At 45.6% G+C, this 20,965-nt stretch overlaps 1 protein-coding gene across 1 annotated transcript; it reads right to left on the bottom strand.

Annotated features, from left to right (window-relative positions):
* Nucleotides 1-16,804: 16,804 nt before the first annotated feature.
* Nucleotides 16,805-17,923, bottom strand: BDKRB2 (bradykinin receptor B2). Its single transcript, XM_066624082.1, has one exon. It carries the CDS (start codon nt 17,921-17,923, stop codon nt 16,805-16,807), a length of 1,119 nt encoding a protein of 372 aa, XP_066480179.1.
* Nucleotides 17,924-20,965: the final 3,042 nt, after the last annotated feature.

Genomic DNA, 20,965 nt, shown 5'->3' with positions numbered 1-20,965 from the left:
GGAGGCCGCCTGGGACACAGCGGCTTCCCAAGCAAGCTCACCATTCCAACTGTGAAAGAAGCAGGACAGCTGGCAACAGGAGGGCTGAGTACGGAGGGGAGGGAATTGAGAACAGCTGCCTTAGTTTCCTTCCAACCAGAAGTGTCAGGCTGCAGCCTATTTGCTCTATGGACTCTAACTCTATGGACTCAGCACAGATTTTGTTAATCGCTAGCAGCTTTGTGTCCCCTTCCTGAAAGCCTCCATAGGAGAAGGAATGGGGTCACACAAACCTTGTGCCTGCAGTCACTTCCAGGTTCTCCTTGGAGGAGAAGGCTCTGGCAGCTTCATGTGCCCTATTTTTTCTCTGGTGGAGACTCCTTGCCTCCACTGGAGAAGAAATGGGGCACATAAAGCCGCCATAGCGCCACCCCCCCTTCCAGGGAGAACCTCTTCCAGATAACATCACATGACATCAGGTGACGTCATTGCCCTGGGTACCAGGGCAGTGCACTGCAGCCCTGCATCCATATGCCAATTTACTCTTTCAATTGGACCCCTACTGTTTGATAAATGATTGGGGCAGAGCCAACCTAGTTTGGTTCTCCATATTCAAAGCAATTTCATGTTCCTCCAAATGAGCGAACTCGGCAGGTTCCCTAACAACGGTTTATGCTCAGTGTCAAGGCAGGTGGTTAAAGAGTAGTAAACTGATCTGAATTAAGAGGGTAGGGTCTTTGAGATGGGTTCTTAATAGTCAGCTCTCCACCAGGAAAGGCAATTTCAAAGGCTGCCAGCAGACCCGATTTTCCAATCTGCATGTAGGCCAGTGCCAAGGCAAGCTGGACATATTTACCCACGTCATTTTCAAAGTGTTTCTACAATTTGTCTGTCCCTTTACTTTTTTTAGAAACTGAACAAGGCTGTGGCTCCATTTTTCTGTTTTCTAGACAACATCGGGCAGGAGCAGATTGTTGCTCACAGATGACTCACTTGAACAAGTATTGTATCATGGGTTTCCTGTCACTTTTTTTTCAGCCTGTTCCAATAAAGGGTTTTCCATGTGCTACTTGCAAATGCTGTTCCAATTGTTTGAAGTTTAGCATTCTGTGCCTCATTTCCTCCTCAGTGATCCTGGATTTAGAGCCAAGAGAGACATGATACTAGCAAATCTGTGATCAGATCAGGTCTAACTTTTTAATATAACAGGTTGGAGGCAGTCATGCATAGGGATGGGGTTTTTTCAGTGGTAACGAAATAAAAACATATAACAGCTCTTTCTGCACTTTTCTTTTTTGTAAAAACACAAAACAAGAACAAAAAAAAATCTGTTTTTCAACAACAACCACCCCAAAATCTGTGAAATCTGCAAAATAACCCAAAACTAATGCAGGGGTGTCAAACATAAGGCCCGGGGGCCAGATGTGGCCCACAAAAGCTTTTTATCAGGCCCTCGGGCTCTCAGCTGCTTAGCAGTGCTCAGGTGGCACTACTGAAAGGGCAGCCCACATGAAAAATAGGCTCTCCCATGTCTTGAAATATGATCAAGATTTGTGTGCTTTCTCTGCTGTCATTTGCAACTAATGAGTTCCTAAGTGAGAAAAAGTGTTTATTTTTGGTTATGAACTGTTTAATGACATCACTTCCTGCCTAATGGCATCACTTTTGGCCCTCAACAGGCATCATGAATACTATTTGGCGCTCGGTATGAAATAAGTTTGACCCCCCTACTCTAATGCTTCTGCATATTCTCTAGCACCTCTGCATGTGTGTGGCTGCACCTGCTGGCACTATACCTCTTATATCACCTACCTAGTACACTTTTAAAGTGATTATAATTTATAATTATAATTTATAAAAATGTACCCTTGGAATAAAAACACATAACACTGCTTTCTGCACTTCTCAGTTTTGTCGAAAACCATAAGCTGCGAAAAAATAAAATTGAGAAAGTATACACTTTGGCCCAGCAGAAGTGTATACTGCAAAGGAAGAAGGGCTCCACTAAGTCCAGGAGGGTGCCCACATGGCTAACGAGCCAAGTTAGAGAGGCCATAAAGAGCATGACAAAAGAAATGTAAGAAGGTGATACTGGAGGCCAATGGAGACTATGAGGAACACATGGCCAGCAGCATTAAGGGGAATAATAAAAGCTTATTCAAATATGTCAGAAGCAGGAATCAGTAAGTCACCAGGCCCAGATGGCTTCCACCCAAGAGTTATTAAGGAATTAAAGAATGAAGTTGCTGATCTCTTGACTAAAATATGCAACTTGTTCCTCAAAATGGCCACGGTGCCAGAGGTTTGGAGGATAGCAATGTCACGCTGACATTGTGAGATACAGGAAGCTGGACTAGATGGGCCTATGGCCTGATCCAGTGGGGCTGTTCTTATGTTCTTACAGGATTGCTGGGGAAGATATGTAGCAATGGGCAAGTTGTCTCTCAGGAAAGCTTGTTACTGATCTCCTCATTAAGATCCTGGTAGGCCTTGGCCAAGCTTCAGGCTAGGTGTAGAATTCTCCAAAGCAAAAGAAAATTAAAGGAGATTAGCAGCAGGCAATGAGGTCACAACAGGCTGGGATAAGAGCATAAGAACATAAGAACAGCCCAACTGGATCAGGCCATAGACCCATCTAGTCCAGCTTCCTGTATCTCACAGAGGCCCTCCAAATGCCCCAAGAAGCACACCAGATAACAAGAGACCTGCATCCTGGTGGCCTCCCTTGCATCTGACATAACCCATTTCTAAAATCAGGAGGTTGTACAGGTATCAAATATCTGGGATCAGGTATCAAATCAGGCAGACAAGGAACAAGAGGATCAAAGGCAAAAGATGTGGGTGGCAACAGGCTGGTGGCTGAAGGGACAGCAGGGCAATCTGTGTCATAACTTCAGAGATGTTGTGATAGACTGAGAAGCTGGCTTGGATGCAAGGGTCTTATGAGGCCTGGTGTCTCCCATTTGGCTTGTGACATCAGATGACAGCATTTAGGCTGGTACTGCAGCTGCCCTTGATAGTACCCTTAAACCTCAGGGACTAGTCTCTCTAGCTTGCTGAGGGCACAATACTAACCAGGTCTACTCAGAAGTAACTCCTATTTTGTTCAATGGGACTTACTCTCAGGAAAGTGTGGTTAGGATTGCAGCCTGAGTGACCAGGGTGATGCCAGTACAGAAGGAAAGGCACCAGAGACTAACTGATGGAGGCCTTGGCTTAAGACCCTCTTTGTACATCACTGCCAATAAGGAATCTCAAGCTTCTCCATGTTTTTCAAACAGGAAGACAGAATTTTATTAGTACAAGTACCTCATCTGAATTCCTCGCATACTGGAGGGGCCAGCATTCTTCTTGCAATTTGAGCAGCAGAATCAGCACTGAAGATGTAGATAATGAACACATTTGGGGAGGGAGAATCTCACAGCCTGAGAAGGGCATGCGAAATCTATTTCTTTAGCTCCTGATGAAACAGCCCAAGCTTTGACTTTTGAACCAGTTGTGTGGGTGTATTAATTCTGAACAGCATTCGTTGGCAAACAGCCGTGGCGGCTCTGCAGGTTGTCAATTTGAAAATCTCTGTTCAAGGCCTCAGAACTCTCTATTTTTGTCTGGAACTCTCATATGTATTATGTCAGGGCTGGGCAGACTCCATTCTTATCTTCCTCCTGCGTGTCTCCTCTTTGTCTCATACGTGCATCTTAGACAAGTGTGCTGGAGCTGCCCAATGACTCAGTGATTTCCTTTTTTAATTCCTGGTATACCAGCTGCCCCCATACCTCACCAATGAGGGGTAAAGGGATGTAGGGTGTAGAGGTAAAGAGGTGTCGGGTGTCCCCCGTTCTCTCTCCCCCTGCTCAAACTCCCTGATCCTTTCAAGTTCCATTTTACCACTCTGCTCCCCAAGTGACACCACCGGGGTGAGAGGCAGGGCCCAATGCACTGTGAAAAGGAACTGAGTGAGCAGCAAGACAGCAAGGCTCCCCCACCACTACAGACACTGAAACCAGAGTGAGAAAGATAGATGACTGGAGTGCTCCTTTGTATAGCAAACCACCCCTGGGTGGGACACCGGTAACAGCAAAGCAAAGAACACCTGCCCTCTCTCTAGGTCAGTGGTTCCCAACCTTTAGAAGCCCATGGACCACTGAGGCAAAAATTGGAATTGTCATGGACCACTTAGGTTGTGGTGAGTCTGGTCTCCGCCTTCTCTGGTGGTCCGTCTCCCAAGCGCTCCCCCATGAACTGGCAGAGAGGACGGAGAATGGCCTGCCCACAGTCACAGCTGACACTTCAATGGTGTCTGTGGGCAGTCCATTCTCTGCCCTCCTTGGTGGGTCCATGGGAGACTGCTTGCACAGTGAGAAACTGAAAGTGATCAAAGGTGATTTTTTTCCTGAGACCTCATGGACCACTTCTCAGAGTCTTGTGGACCACCTGTGGTCCCCAGACGATAGGTTAGGAACCAGCGCTCTAGGTGCTTGAATTCTTCCACTCCCACTCTTGCTTGAGACTTGCTGATCACAGGTTGTGCGGCCCAAGTCATTGAGCAATACCGACTGCTTGTGCATTTGCGTCTGTGCAAGCAGGCACTGTCATAAGGAGGCCCTTCAACACTGCACTTGCCTGGAAGTTCTTTCAAAACTAGCAACATTGCTTAGGTAGATTAACTTGTAGTGCTTTATAGCACTTTTGCAACAGCGCGCACTGGTGGAATGTGTGTTCTGCCGGCGCAGGCTCTGAATGGGGTTGGGCTATCAGTCTCTTTCTCAAGGCAGGGGGGTTTTCTGCAAATCTGGTTTGTGCTGGTTTGTTATCCAGTCTCGGATCTCTAGTTCCAATAGAGCTGTGTGCTTCATCAGTTCCCCAAAAACCAGCTCATTGTTAACAGAGGACCATGACCTCACATCCAGCACCATCAGGTTCATCTTACCATCAGCAGGAAGTGTCAACCTTCGTGGCTGCGCCATTCACTCTCCCAGAGTTCAAGTGGAGTTGAATGCACACAAGTCACGTCAGCCCAGACACTGTTGCCAGTCGGCTGTGCTTCTCCATCAGGCTGCTGATTTCCCTGCTGTGCTGGGCTCCCTCCCATATGTTCTCATTCATGGATTTCGTGCTCACTGTGAAATGCTGTCCAGGGCTCCATGTTGGTGCCCCATTTCCTGCTTGCTTGGCTTTCTATGGACAGCTGCTAGTACAGTGACCACTGAATGAGATGAAAAAGAGAGGTGATCAGCGTGCCAAGCAAAAACCAATTTGCACCTTGCTCTGTCCATTTCACACTGGTGAGGTCTGAACAGCTTTGCAAAAGGTCCCTGGCATCTTCAAATAGGGCTGAAGATCTGAAATGCTGGAGAGCTACTGCCCATCAGAAAACAGATAATACTGAGCTTGATGGACCAACAGTATGTGGCCACTAGACCTACAGTCTTTTCTCTGTTGTCCCCCTGACCTCTAAACAACTGATTTGTGGTTATTTTTCAAACTTTGAATGCAGTTGTGATACCAGTCTGTCCAGCATGGTCTGGCAAAGTGCTACTGATGACCCTGGTAGAGGAGTCATCTATGCAGCCACATATGCCTTCACTGTCTCTGACATCATGATCAAAACAGTCTCATTCAAACTTTTCAAAAAAGTGTACTGCAAGAACTGATGCACACACACAGATGCAGGGCCCCTGAAAGGAATTTTATCAGGGGGCACAAAGTTTCTTTGGGGTCCCTTTCCAAAGGGGGAGGAGTGCAATGAGGGCAGCAGAATGGGGGGCAAAAATAGGACAGGGGGGTGGTGTTGACAGTCCAAAGAATCTTTGGAGCCCAGGTCTACCTGGCTTCTTGATGCAGAGCCCAGGTCTACCTGACCCTGCGGCATTGGCAGCTAGATAAAGTAATATGGAAAACCAAACACATTTCTAAGTCTCTCTAAAATCTTAGAAATGGAGAAAATCCATTTATCTCACAGTGGCCCACCAAATGCCCCAGGGAGCACACCTGATAACAAGAGACCTGTATCCTGGTGCTCTCCCTTGCATCTTTCCACTCTGTCCTTCCCGTGCATAATTTTGTATGTCTAAATCATGTCCCCCCTCAGGCGTCTCTTTTCTAGGCTGAAGAGTCCCAAACGCCGTAGCCTTTCCTCATAAGGAAGGTGCCCCAGCCCAGTAATCATCTTAGTCGCTCTCTTTTGCACCTTTTCCATTTCCACTATGTCCTTTTTGAGATGCGGCGACCAGAACTGGACACAATACTCCAGGTGTGGCCTTACCATCAATTTGTACAATGGCATTATAATTCTCCCTCAGCAAGTCTTGTTCATCTACCTGTTTTGAGATTCTATCTTTGATGAGGCATTCCACCATCTTACCCGGTATAGATGTTAGGCAGACCAGCCTATAGTTTCCCGGGTCCCCCCTCTTTCCCTTTTTAAAGATCGGTGCCCATTGACACCCACTCTCTGCTTCCTGGCCTCCAACCAGTTCTCAATCCATGAGAGGACCTGTTCTCTAATTCCCTGACTGTGGAGTTTTTCAGTAGCCTTTGGTGAGGGACCGTGTCAAACGCCTTCTGAAAGTCCAGATATATAATGTCCACGGGTTCTCCCAAATCCACATGCCTATTGACCTTTTCAAAGAATTCTATAAGGTTCGTGAGGCAAGACTTACCCTTACAGAAGCCATGCTGACTCTCCCTCAGCAAGGGCTGTTCATCTATGTGTTTTGAGATCCTATCTTTGATGAGGCATTCCACCATCTTACCCGGTATGGATGAGGCTGACCGGCCTATAGTTTCCCGGGTCCCCCCTCTTTCCCTTTTTAAAAATAGGCATGACATTTGCTATCCTCCAATCTTCTGGCACCGTGGCCGTTTTGAGGGACAAGTTGCATACCTTAGTCAAGAGATCTGTAACTTCATTCTTCAATTCCTTAATAACCCTTGGGTGGATGCCATCAGGGCCCAGTGACTTATTGATCATTAATTTATCAATGAGGTCTGAAACATCTTCTCTTTTAACCTCTATCTGACTTAACTCCTCGGTCAGGAGTTGCTGTTCGGGCAGCGGTATTTGCCCGAGGTCTTCTGCCATGAAGACAGATGTAAAAAACTCATTTAATTTCTCTGCCATCTCTAAGTCTCCTCTTATTTCCCCTTAACCTCCCTCACCATCCAGAGGGCCAACCGCTTCTCTGGCGGGTTTCCTGCTTCTAACATATTTGAAGAAGCTTTTATTATTCCCCTTAATGCTGCTGGCCATGTGTTCCTCAGAGTCTCTCTTGGCCTCCCATATCACCTTCTTACATTTCTTTTGCCACAGTTTATGTTCCTTTTTATTCTCCTCATTAGGGCCAGACTTCCATTTACGGAAGGAAGCTTCGTTGCCCTTTACGGCCTCTCTAACTTGGCTGGCTAGCCATGCGGGCACCCTCCTGGACTTAGTGGAGCCCTTCTTCCTTTGCGGTATACACTTCCGCTGGGCCTCTATTACTGTTGATTTGAGCAACCTCCATGCACTCTGTAGAGATTGTACTCTTTTTTATCTTCCCTTTCAACCTCCTTCTAACCAGCCTCCTCAACTGAGGGAAGTCTGCTTGTCAGAAGTCAATGGTTTTTGTGAGAGTTGCAGCTGAGTTGCAGTTGAGTTGCAGTTTTTGTGAGAGTTGCAATCCCGAGTTGCAGCTGGGTGCTGGATGTACTCTTGGGTGTGCTGGCAGTTCACCTGCAGCGACAATGAGACCCAACAGGCAGTCTGTGTTCTGCATGAATCAGATGTACATTCTGTGCATCCCAGAATTCTCTGCAGTGTGCAGTGTTTATGTAATAATTCTGTAGACATTCTTTAGCATTGAGGAACACATGCTAAAGAATGCCCCCCCCTCAAAGCAGGGGGGTCTCTAAGCAATGCTTAGACATTGTGCCCCCCTTTTCCCCTGCTAACTGGGTAAGAGGCACTTTTTCAAGTGGGTGCTCCTCTTTTTTTTTAGCAGGGGGAGAGTAACTGGCCCACCTCACCCCAGCACTGTCTGTTCTAGTGGCTGTCTGCTGGTATTCATTTGCATCTTTTTAGATTGTGAGCCCTTTTGGGACAGGGAGCCATTTAGTTATTTGATTTTTCTCTGTAAACCGCTTTGTGAACTTTTAGTTGAAAAGCGGTATATAAATACTGTTAATAATAATAGCAGACACATTGATGTGGGAAGCATTCCCTAAAAGCTAAAAGGCTTGAACACTACTGTTTTAAATAATAATAATAATAATAATAATAATAATAATAATAATAATAATAATAATAATAATAATAATACATCATTGGCATCCTTCAGTCTCAGAAGACTATGGTATCGCACTCTGAATGGTGGTTCTGGAACAGAGTGTCCTCTCCAGAGCGCGAAGCCTGGGTAAATTAGATATGGAGGACAGACTGTTTCCCATGCAGCAAATCCCCCCTCTCCACGTCGCTGAAATGGTCCAATGGAAAGGCAGAGGCCAATATGGTTGGTTCCAGCGGCGTTGCAGGAGTTGCCAGAATGTGACTGTGTTCAGCCATGAACTGCCTCAGGGACTCCGGCTCCGGATTTTGCCTCGAGGTTGACTCCTGAAGCCTTTTCCATAACTGGATGTAGCCACAAGGCAGTGGCGGTTTGGGATCAGAGTTTTCCTTCTCTCAGATGAGCTGCCTTCCCAAGCTATCGAGTCCCATCTACCCGGTTGTTGTTTGGTCGCCTCTTACGACAAGTACAGCCAAACAGAGGGCCTATTCTTATCCCCCAGCCCCCAGGGGTGCTGGGTATAATTATTATTATAATACAGGCATTTATATACCGCCTTTCTTGGTCATCAGATTTCTCCTCAGACTTTAATTCAAGGCGGTTTGCATAGGCAGGCTGTTCTAAATCCCAGTAGGGATTTTTACAATTGAAGAAAGGATCTATCTTTCAAGAACCGCACAACATTTCAGATGGATCTTTTATGGTCTGTTCTCACTTTCTGGCCTCCAGATTCCTCCCATGCAGGCTGACAAGCAGCTCCTTCATCTCTCCAAGAGCAGGTGGAATAATTCGGCTGGGCTTGTCAGCTGCTTCAAGGTCTCGCCATTCACGGTGCCGGTGGCCTCGAACTGACGACCTTTGGATGTTATCTTCAGGCAAACGGAGGCTCAACCCTCTAGACCAGACCTCCTTGTCCTCCTTTTAAGAGATTTGTTTTGTGTATTTGACAGCCCAGTCCTATCAGGCTCTTATGCTGGTGGAACAAGCATTCTACCAGCATATATCGCCTTATGCAGTCACGAAAATGCCTCAGACAGAGTGCAAAACTGCATGCTGCCGGAGTGCCAGTGGAGAGGCCGCAGTAGCCTTGTGTGTGGCAATGGCACTCGACAGGCCCACCAATGGTAAGTCAGTGGGGGAGGAGGGACAGGGCATGGGACAATGGTGATGAGGGCAGGGAGGGCAGATCAAGTCTGAGAAGGGGGAGTTTGGTGGCAATGGTGGCCACTGACTTGAAACCCCCTTCTCAGACCTGACCCTGAGGACAGGGCGTTCCCTTACCCAGATGTTCCCTTATGCAGTGGAAACCTCTGGGACTTCTCCCCCCAATGCAGAATACATCACAAACCATTTTGGTGTGCCTGCATCTATGGGAGGGAAGCATAGGATTACACTATATAATAAACTTGTTTTCCATTATTGGAGCTCTTTCTAATCATCAAACATTTGTAGTTTGTTATCTCAGTTGAATAAAAAGGAATTTTTTTTCCACAATTCAAAGGTGCATCTCCATATCTGAGGTGACAAAAAGATAAAAGCAATGGATTTGATCAGGGAAAAATTCAAGTCAAGGTTCCCGTTTTCAGAATGACGTTCGTAGTGATAAGTTGTGGTGGAGCTATAATACGCTGGTGGGCTTCTTAGCTGTAAGATGGACTCACAGTTAACGTAATCATTTATCCCATGGAATGACTCACAAGAAGCCAGAGTAGCTGAACAGGAGGCCTTCGTCATAAGAATTTCCTTTTTTTCCAGTGCTGACGCTGCTCCATTCCTGCACCAAGTCATTTTTCAGGTTGGAAGACATTTCGCATAAAAACAACTTTTCTAATTGAAAACCTTTTGACCTCCCTTTCAAAAAAAAATGTTTTCCTGGCTTTTTCAATGCCTGTGTTAAAAAATTGCAGCTTTGCTTAGAATTCTTATGAAAATGGCAGTGGTGGTGGGGGGAGGAATCAATGGGAAATATTTTTCACTATAACATCCAAACTAAAGAAACAATGGTCAGAAAGAGAGAGAGAGAGAGAGAGAGAGAGAGAGAGAACACTGCCTGATGCGATCTTGGGGCCACCACCTCTGCACTACAAAAAACAATCAAAACCCTCACCATGCTTCTCACATGCTATTGTCAAACCGAGAAGCGCATGCCTATAAACTCTGCAGGAAGGACAGGGAGGGGCGTGTTGGAGTTGTGGTGGCCATTTACATAGAATCCAGCAAAGTAGAGATTGAAGGCGGGTTCGACTCCAGCATAGAATCTCTGTGGGTTAAATTAACAGGACTGAGGAGTGATGTAATACTGGGGGCGTACTATCGTCCTCCAGACCAGAAACCGGAAGGGACCTTGAAATGAGGAAACAGATCAGGGAGGTGACAAGGAGGGACAGGGTTGTAATCATGGGGGACTTCAATTATCCTCATATAGACTGGGTCAATTTGTGTTCTGGTCATGAAAAGGAGACCAGATTTCTTGACATGTTAAATGACTGTGCCTTAGAGCTGCAAGTCATGGAGCCCACCAGAGGACAGGTGACTCTGGATTTAATATTGTGCGGTACTCAGGACCTGGTTAAAGAAGTAAATGTTACTGAGCCTTTGGGGAACAGTGATCATGCTGTGATCCGTTTCGACTTGCACATCGGGGGAAGAATACCGGGCAAATCTCTCACAAAAACCCTTGACTTCTGACAAGTGGACTTCCCTCAAATGAGGAGGCTGGTTAGAAGGAGGTTGAAAGGGAAGTTAAAAAGAGTCCAATCTCTACAGAGTGCATGGAGGCTGTTTAAAATAACAGTAATAGAGGCCCAGCGGAAGTGTATGTGGCAAAGGAAGAAGGGCTCCACTAAGTCCAGGAGGGTGCCCGCATGGCTAACCAGCCAAGTTAGAGAGGCCGTAAAGGGCAAGGAAGCTTCCTTCAGTAAATGGAAGTCTGGCCCTAATGAGGAGAATAAAAAGGAACAAACTGTGGCAAAAGAAATGTAAGAAGGTGATACAGGATGCCTAGAGAGGCTATGAGGAACACATGGCCAGCAGCATTAAGGGGAATAATAAAAGCTTCTTCAAATCAGCATGGCTTCTGTAAGGGTAAGTCTTGCCTCTCAAACCTTTTAGAATTCTTTGAAAATGTCAACAGGCATGAGGATGCGGGAGAACCCGTGAACATTATATATCTGGACTTTCAGAAGTCGTTCGACACGGTCCCTCACCAAAGGCTACTGAAAAAACTCCACAGTCAGGGAATTAGAGGGCAGGTCCTCTCCTGGACTGAGACCTGGTTAAAGACCAGGAAACAGAGAGTGGGTGTCAATGGGCAATTTTCACAATGGAGAGAGGTGAAAAGTGGTGTGCCCCAGGGATCTGTCCTGGGAACGGTGCTTTTCAACCTCTTCATAAATGACCTGGAGACAGGGTTGAGCAGTGAGGTGGCTAAGTTTGCAGACAACACCAAACTTTTCCGAGTGGTGAAGACCAGAAGTGATTGTGAGGAGCTCCAGAAGGATCTCTCCAGACTGGCAGAATGGGCAGCAAAAGACAGATGCGTTTCAATGTAAGTGTAAAGTCATGCACATTGGGGCAAAAATCAAAACTTCACATATAGGCTAATGGGTTCTGAGCTGTCTGCGACAGATCAGGAGAGAGATGTTGGAGTAGTGGTGGACAGGTCGATGAAAGTGTCGACCCAATGTGCAGCTGCAGTAAAGAAGGCCAATTCTATGCTTGGGATCATTAGAAAAGGTATTGAGAACAAAATGGTTAATATTATAATGCCGTTGTACAAATCGATGGTAAGGCCACACCTGGAGTATTGTGTCCAGTTCTGGTCGCCACATCTCAAAAGGACATAGTGGAAATGGAAAAGGTGCAAAAGAGAGCGACTAAGATGATTACTGGGCTGGGGCACCTTCCTTATGAGGAAAGGCTATGGCATTTGGGCCTCTTCAGCCTAGAAAAGAGATGCCTGAGGGGGGACATGACTGAGACATACAAAATTATGCATGGGAAGGATAAAGTGGATAGAGAGATGCTCTTTACACTCTCACATAAAAGCAGAGTCAGGGGAAATCCACTAAAATTGAGTGTTGGGAGGGTTAGAACAGACAAAAGAAAATATTTCTTTACTCAGCATGTGGTCAGTCTGTGGAACTCCTTGCCGCAGGATGTGGTGACGGCATCTGGCCTGGATGCCTTTAAAATGGGATTGGACAGGTTTCTGGAGGAAAAATCCATTATGGGTTACGAGCCATGATGTGTATTTGCAACCTCCTGATTCTAGAAATGGGCTATGTCAGAATGCCAATGCAAGGGAGGGCACCAGGATAAGGTCTCTTGCTCCCTGGGGCATTTGGTGGGCTGCTGTGAGATACAGGAAGCTGGACTAGAGGGGCTTCTGGCCTGATCCAGTGGGGCTGTTCTTATGTTCTTATGCTGTCCCTGTCAATAAAATCAGAAGTCCTGCATTTCCAAGGTTCATGGCAGCATGCAAGGAGCATGTTGAGGAGGGGAATGAACGACTTCTCAGTCGAGCAAACGAGAGGCAGACCACTGTGGCATCATGGGTGGTGGTTTGGAGAGAGGCGGCGGCAGCAACAGACTCGTGATGAAAGGTGCCCCAAATCTGACACCCTCTGGGACACTTTGCAGTCTGCAACTGATGAAACTAACATCAGGTGGCTTCAGGGATGGGCCGGTCCTGTTGGGGACATTTCTGGGGAATGATTCTGTGTCACAGGTTAGATTTCTGAATGAAAAATAATGATGCATTCCATCTCAGTACTACCATCCTAAACATAAATGAGAATGCATGGGAAATACTTTTTATATGTGTTGATCTATAAGAAAGTTTCCCTCAGTATGAGAAAATTGTCTTTCCTTCAAATTGCTGCACAGGTCCAACAATGCGGGCAGGGATACAGTACTAACCCAATGCTGCCTCTCTTATCTGGTGTGACAATATCCTCTGCTCCTCACACCCCCTGAAATGAAAAAGAGGGATGAAGCAGAGAAGGAAGTGTGGACAGTGATGGACGAGAGCAGTGGTTCTCAAACTGGTGAGTCATGACCCACCAGCCTGGGAAGCACTGGCCTATGCCCTTTAAGGGTGAAGGGGGGGGGGAAGGCAATGCCATTTCAGAAAGGGTTTTTTTTTTCCTCCTCACCAGCAGGTAGTACTTGGCCTCTAGGGAGGTGTGTGTGTGGGGGGCCCCCAGAGTCCTCCGCAGGGCTCCCTAAGCCTCCAATACATTAAAAATCATAATCGGAAACCACTTCCAGTTTTGCGAATAAGTGGTTTCCAAGTGTGATTTTTAGTGAATCACACACCTCCTGAAGGCCAGCACTACCTGCTGATAAGGGGGGAAAAACCCCTCTGTCCCAGCAGTGGCATGAGCTTGGGGATTGCGTCATTGCTGTAGCCCCGCTCCCGCAAAGACTCAAGTGATTCTCTCTTCCCATGGAGGACTTTGTAAACCTATGGACTAGATATCTGAGACCTCCACATTACTCTTCTGCTTCATCTTCCTCTCCCTTTTCTAATCCAGGGAATGGGAGGAGTGAAGACAAGGGGATGGGCACAAGTGCCTTCTGCCAATCTGCTACCTAAGTCTCATTTGGCCTCATGGATGGGCCGGCCATGACCCAAAATACTGCACAACAAGAAAATTAAAAAAGCACATGGGACTTCTGATTAAAAATGCAGCCAATTTTTATTTCATAAAAATACACATTTCATAGAAAGAGTATTTTACAATACAATTATCTGTTTGCATTTTTTATATATATTTATGTATACGCATGCTATAGACAAATGAACATTGAGTTATTTTGAAGTGACATTGTTATTTGGTCTCTAAGTTCTGAAACAGTGATGTTATAAAAACATGAGAACATAAGAAGAGCCCTGCTGGATCAGGCCAAAAGTCCAGCTTCCTGTATCTCACAGTGATTCTGTATATAGCCCATGCATTTTAAAGATTCTGCTCAGCAGTGCAGATATGGCACTCTAGTGCATGTGCAAGCTATCCCACTGACTTCTGTGGAGGGAGCAGGTGTGCATGTCATGGAACAAGCACACACATCTAGTTCTTCCACTGAAATGAATGGGGGAAGCTCTTGCTAATGGGAAGAACTGTGTTTGTGATCACAGCTATAGTTCCAGTAAGAACTGCAGAGCTTATAGTGCTGTGGAATAAACGAGCCACCTGTCACTTTTGAAACATCTCATGGAATTACATTGAAAACTTGACATTTTGGGATTTGTACAGAACAAAATAAAGGTGTGTTTGTCATTCTGCTGCACCACAGTTGTTGGCAACCAAAATAAAATAAGATCTAAATCCGTGATGCCTTTGTTTCCTCAAGCTTATGGTGATCTTAAGGAAAATAGCACCTGGTGGAATAATAGCATGGTCCACCACCCAGTTATTCTGAAATACCTAGAGTGAAGCCATTAGTTGCACGGTCTTCAATGAGACAAATGGCCCAATTTTATGAGTTGTTCTGTTAACAGTGAACTCATCTTCCTCTACTGGTACTGTACAATTTCTGCTGGAAATTCTGCAAGCAAGTCAAGGACACACACAAGGCTAGGTTCATAACTTGGTATTCTATCTGAGTAACGAACACAGTAGGTAAAACTAATAGACAAAACACAACAGCAGCTTCAACATAACCAGCTACTAAGTGAAAGTTTCATCACTTTCCCCTGCAATGATGTAATCCAGATTGCACCATGCTCGTGGAATACCTTCCAAAACGTGATCCCTTGTCCTTTGCCAGACAGCTGGAGCTGATGCAACCAAGGACTAGTCTGTTATATAGGTACAACCATTTGGAAGTGTTTATATAATGAGGTAAACCTTAAAAAATTTTTCTACATTCATCTGTGACAAACCAATCTTGCAGAACTGCTTTCCTTCTGATAAGGCTGCAAAAATGTGATCAATACATGGCAAAGGAGAACTGCCCACCTTCAAAACAGGGTTTATGGTAACCCTGAAATCTCCACAGAACCCAGCTGTCGCCCCTTTTAAGAACTGGAACAATAGGGGCTGCCTATTCGCTCCAAACTTGCCTTTCCTCATTTCTGAATGGGTATCTATATGCCAGTGGCATAGCTAGAGGGGGTGTTTTGCAGGGACACTCACCTTGGCATTCAAGTGACCACTCCTCACCTTTGGAGCCATTCTGGGCAGGCAGCACAAAACAGAGGTGTCTGCATGGAACAGAGAGGCTCCCTGCAAAAATTTTATGATATTTTTGTGTGCCAAAAAAAAATCAATCTGATAAATGAACAAATGAACAAACAAACAAACGAATGAATAAGTTTTACTTTGGTATTTTTTGTGATATGATATGATTCAGAACAAAAGAGAAATGTGACAATTACAAAGAAACAATGCCATGCTTAAACTGAGATATGATATATAATGAGTAAAAATGTCAAATATTAACAAATGCTCTGACAAAAGAACAAGTTGCTGTGGTGGGCTGGATGTGGACTCAGGCCTTCGTTCTAGAACATGCTGCTAAGAGTCCCCTGATCTAGAACATGCTGCTAAGATATTGTACAAATAAGAGATTGCAGAGTTGATAACATCTCAGTCAATAAAACAGCAACAAAAATAATACGTGCTTTTGTTCCTTTCTTTTTTAATAAATAACTCAGGTGTGTGTGTTGGTGTGTGCATGAGAGAGAGAAATGGCCTGAAGCTGCAGTGGTGGGGGGGTGCACTTTAGCCCAGGTTACAGTGCTTGTCTCGACTGAGTATGCCCTGAGAATGCTTATAGTAAAAAAAAAGAGCTTCTATTGACTTTCAGTAGAAGCTTTTTTTTGTTTTTAAGTTATCACGCACCCACGTCTCCCCGCTATTTTGCAACCCTCCATGCTATTTGTTTTTAAAAAAAACAAACAAAAGAAATGACCAAACACTTGCATTTATTATGACAGTGTAGCCTTTTAGCTTCAATGGTAGTGCAGGTTCAAACATCAGACTGCCAAGAGGGGTTCTTCCCTGAAAGTGGAAATATATAAATAAATAACAACAATAAATAAAATGTCATGGAACCACGGAGACAAAATGGCGCCCATTCATTGGCAAAAGAGCAAGTGACCTAAATGATCCCTACTGTGATGACTGAGAGCATCTCCAGTATTTCATCAGTAATGAAAACTACCCTCTGTTCAAAAGGGGGGCACCGTTTTAATGGAGTTAAACAGCAGATTCCCTGCTGCTAGATTTAAGATTTTATTATTATTTATTATTAACAGTATTTATATACCGCTTTTCAACTAAAAGTTCACAAAGCGGTTTACAGAGAAAAATCAAATAATTAATGGCTCCCTGTCCCAAAAGGGCTCACAATCTAAAAAGATGCAAAAGAACACCAGCAGATAGCCACTAGAAAAGAGACTGCTGGGGTGTGGTGGGCCAGTTACTCTCCCCCTGCCAAAAAGAGGAGCACCCATTTGAAAGAGTGCCTCTTACCCAGTTAGCAGGGGTTATTTTGTCTCTCTTTTAAAATTTTTTGCTCATTATAGAAATGAGCAAAAGGTGTTATTGAAGTCATTTAACGGCAGACTTTTTCCTATGGTGTTCCACCGAAATGGAAGTTCTGAGAGTCTCGAGAGATGTCACCGTTTGAAGGACTGATGGTGCTGTGCTAGGTCGCCGAAGGAACAAACCACGGTAGACCTCCTTGGATTTCTTGCGGAAATGTTTGCCTACAAGGACATACACTATTGGGTTCAGGCAACTGTTGCTGTAGGAGCAATATGCTGCAATCTGGGAAGCCACATGGATGGCATTCTCCATGTGACAGCCAGTAATAATCTTCAGGGCATGTAAGGTGTCCAACAATGTAGTGATCTGAAAAGGAAGCCAGCAGATGATAAACAGAAGGAGGACCACAAGGATCAGGGTAGTGGCTTTCTTCTCTGTCTGAATCCCTTTGATCTTTTGAAGTTCATTGTTTTGGAAAGCTCGGATGATTTGAACGGTGCAAAAAGTGATTACACAGAGAGGTATCAAAAAGCCAGCTGTGTTCAGCAATGTGTTTGTGATCACCCGCCACTGTTCTTCATGTGGATAAGCCAGAAAGCACATTGTGATGTTATATTCAGGCACAAAAGCTACTGATCTGAATGTCAGAACTGGAAAACACAGCAAAAGTGCCGCAATCCAAATGACCAGGCAATTCAATTTGGCACACCAAGGCCGGCGCATCCGACCCAGGGACATCGTTTTCACCAAGGCCAGGTAGCGATCAATGCTCACCATCACCAAGAAGTAGATGCTCGAATACAGGTTCATAGACGTGATGGAACTGACCGCTTTGCAAAGGACAAGACCAAACGGCCATGTAAATTTATTGGCTATATTAACAGCCCAGAATGGTAAGCCACAAAGTAACAAGAGGTCGGCCAGTGCTAGGTTTGCCAAGTAAATCTCAGCCACCGTACAGCGGCTCTTATGGAACCACAAAACACTGAGGACGAACACATTCTCCACTATTCCAAAGACGGCTAGAAACCCAAGGACCACAGGCTGGATTTCGAGCCACAGTGTCCAATCTTGGATCCACAAGCAGGTTTCATTGCCGGTTGTGTTGTGCTCAATTGGCCCATTCATCGCAGGCTCCCAGGTGGCTGTGACATTGTAAAGAGTGGTACTCTCTTTGGCCATGATGAGCTTCGGTGCTGGAAAAGAAAGAGGCAAAATGAGGGCAGGTCCATGTTAGTGGTTGGCATGCTGGATGGGGCTTGGGAAGTCCTGGTTTGAATCCCCCTTCAACCATGAACAAACTGGTTGACCTTAGGCCAGTCACTCTCTCTCAACATAGCCTACCTCTCAGGGCTGTTGTGAAGATAAAAGACAAGTGAGTAGGAAGAATTCCATTTGCCACCCTGAATTCCTTGGAGAAAATCATGCAGGGAGTTCAGTTGCTTTGTTAGAAGCTCCCATTTAGGTAGCCTCCCACCAGTGGTGTAGCTAGGGGGTGTGTGGGGGGTGCAGGCCGCATGACGCGCACAGGGGGGCGACACACACGGGGGGGTGACACGCTAAAATTGCGGTGGTTAGGAGTAATACCATCATATTGTATACTGTTGGATGTGATTTCGAGTAGAATGCAATGCAAAAAACCAGAGTGAAATATCTCCTTTCTATCAAATGTTATGGCCAAAAAACTGGAGAACAAAAAATGCATGGATCTCTATGGAAAGTGAAAGTGAGCCGTATCGCATGTTTATTCGTGAGTAGGCGAACCTGCCTTAGTCCATTGGAAAGGGCAGGCTGAGAGGAATCCAATGACACCAGAATGGTCCTGTTCCAATGAATGCAGCCCCCAATAACACCTGAGAAGGAAGTCCCTCCCTCCAAGCAGATGAATGTATTGAGCCCTATGGAAAGTGAAACTAAGCCTCAGGGTTGCATTTACTTGCAAGTAAGAAAATGTGCCTTGGCTGGTGTGGAAGATCAGGTGAAGGAGAGTGCAAGGCTACCAGAATGGTCCTGATCCTATGCACCTCCACCTAAACAAGTGCTCCAGAAGGCAGCCTCCTCCCCCCCCCCCACTAAAAAGTTACTGCCACCTATGCAGACTAGTACAGTCTTGAGTGGTACAGTCTTGTGTCTTGAGTTTGGCTGCTCCAAACCTCTGCTCACTGTTTGTCTTTGGGGCAACTTTTTCCCTCTCAGGCTATCCTACCTGGCATAGTTGTTATTTGGGGGTAAATTGAAGCAAGAATTCCAATGTGCCTTGAATGCTGCATAATGCAGGGAGTTTGAAGGACTCCGGTGGGAAGGCTCTTCCTCACTTGCCTCCCCACCCTCTGCACATCCCTGGCGTAATGTTATGGCAGTGAAGTTACCAAAAGGGCTGTTTTGTTTAGGGGAATTATTACACTGCCCTTATTGGAACATTAGGATCTCAGGCTGGATAACAAGATGGCGTAATGCAGAGAAATTCCCTTTTGCTTAAAGAGGAGACTGCGAGAAAGATAACTTTCAATAAAAGATTATGGTTTATCACAAAAGAACAAAGGTAAACATAATGTACATGGAGAAATATTTCTTGGTGGTTTCATGGTGGTTGCGTGTGAAGAGTATTTGGTGCAACCGAGGAAAACAGAAAAAGGAAGGGGGTTTTAGGGAAGGCTTTAGGGGTCCCTGCTCTGCCAACCCCAGCTGCTAACTAAAGATGGGGAGAGAAGGGGAGAAAAAGGGTGGGGGAGAAGGGAAAGTGTTCCAAGCGCAAGATAGTTACCTGTCCTGTAGAGCAGTTGGAGGGGAGAGAAGAGTCCTGTGGAGAGGACACTCTGAGACAACACAGATGTGTTGGGTCTTGGAGAGAGAGAGAGAGCATGTGAGAGGAGCGTGAGAGGAAGCCCTCTCTTATAAGGGGTTGGGAGACCGTGCTGAGCTGGATGGTAGTTTGATTGCTAACACAAGGCTGGGTGCTTGGAGTATGTATACATTTGAATGGGGATCGGTTATCAGCAAAATTCAATCAGGGGGTGATGGCTGGCTTCCTAGAAAGGGGGAACTTAACAAAGGCTGTGTGAAAACGTAGGTACAATGCAATGAATCAGCAACACCAAAATCATTTGCGTACAGTAATGTAGGAGATGCTTAACAGTGATTGGATTAACACACAAGAAGGCAGTTCAAGTTTGCATACAGTAATGTAGGAGATGCTTAAACAGTGATTGGATTAAGACACAAGATTTCCTCCCATAATGTGTGACAATTGGGGGTGGGGTGGGGCGGGTTGGTTGTGTAACCATGAGCTTGTGGCTTGACCAAAGTCCTGGAAATGTGGCCTGTATGCTGGGAGAACAGTTTAGCTTGCATATTATCGTCCATAAGAGCATAACCAGATATATATACAGAAAATCACAGCTAAAAGGCAAAACGGGGGATTTTCACGTAACAGTGATAGGGAAGAGTCTACAGATTCTTCCTTATTCTTCAGCATGTATTGTGTGCATGGTATGCAGCTTCATTTATCCTTCCTTAGCTATCACGAGTGTCACTGCAGGTATTACAGTAAGGCTGGACAAAATTGCTGAAGCTGGGACTTGGGGATGCTTCCTGCTAGAAGTAAGCCAGAACCTAAAAGTTATAAGTGCTGTTGCTTGTTGCCTTCATCACCTTCCTTTCTGTCATCCTGTCTGGAGACTGCAGTGGAATTGCTCAGTGCTTGTAGACTATGTGCTACCTGGGATGCATTTGTGCAAAGTGACATATTCTGTGTCATGTGGCAAGGCTATTTAGGGGCCAGAGAGAAACTGATGTTAGAGCTGTTGAAGTAGTGGGCAGAGGAACTTATCTGGAAAGCAAAGTGGATTATAAAACAGACTGGGGACTTGGATACAAAGGTGGAAGGGCTAATGCAGGAGTGGACAACCCCCAGCAGGCCACTTGTCACTTTCCATATACATAATCTGGAATGTGCCACTCCAGCTTATTTTGGCCCCCTCTGGACCTGCTTGGGTGGTTTCACTGGCCCATGTGATCTGCCAAGCCTCCACTCTGTTATCTTTGCCCTGCCCCAGGCCTTGTTGCTCCCTTTCTGGGCTTTGAGCTGGGAAGAGCACTGTGCACTGGTGGCCATGGAGTCCTGAGTCAATCAGCACAGCAGTGACAGGTGACTTTGTGAGTGCCACTTTGACAGTGTCCATGTGCCACTAGTGACACACATGCTGTGAGTTGGCCAACCCAGGC

This window comes from Tiliqua scincoides, chromosome 1, assembly GCF_035046505.1.
Source record: "Tiliqua scincoides isolate rTilSci1 chromosome 1, rTilSci1.hap2, whole genome shotgun sequence".
Classification (NCBI taxonomy): domain Eukaryota; kingdom Metazoa; phylum Chordata; class Lepidosauria; order Squamata; family Scincidae; genus Tiliqua; species Tiliqua scincoides.
This window is presented reverse-complemented; position numbering and strand designations above follow the sequence as displayed.

Bases quoted from the DNA above. Each gene is read 5' to 3' on its own strand.
- BDKRB2 (XM_066624082.1), bottom strand. From the start codon at position 17,923: ATGGCCAAAGAGAGTACCACTCTTTACAATGTCACAGCCACCTGGGAG.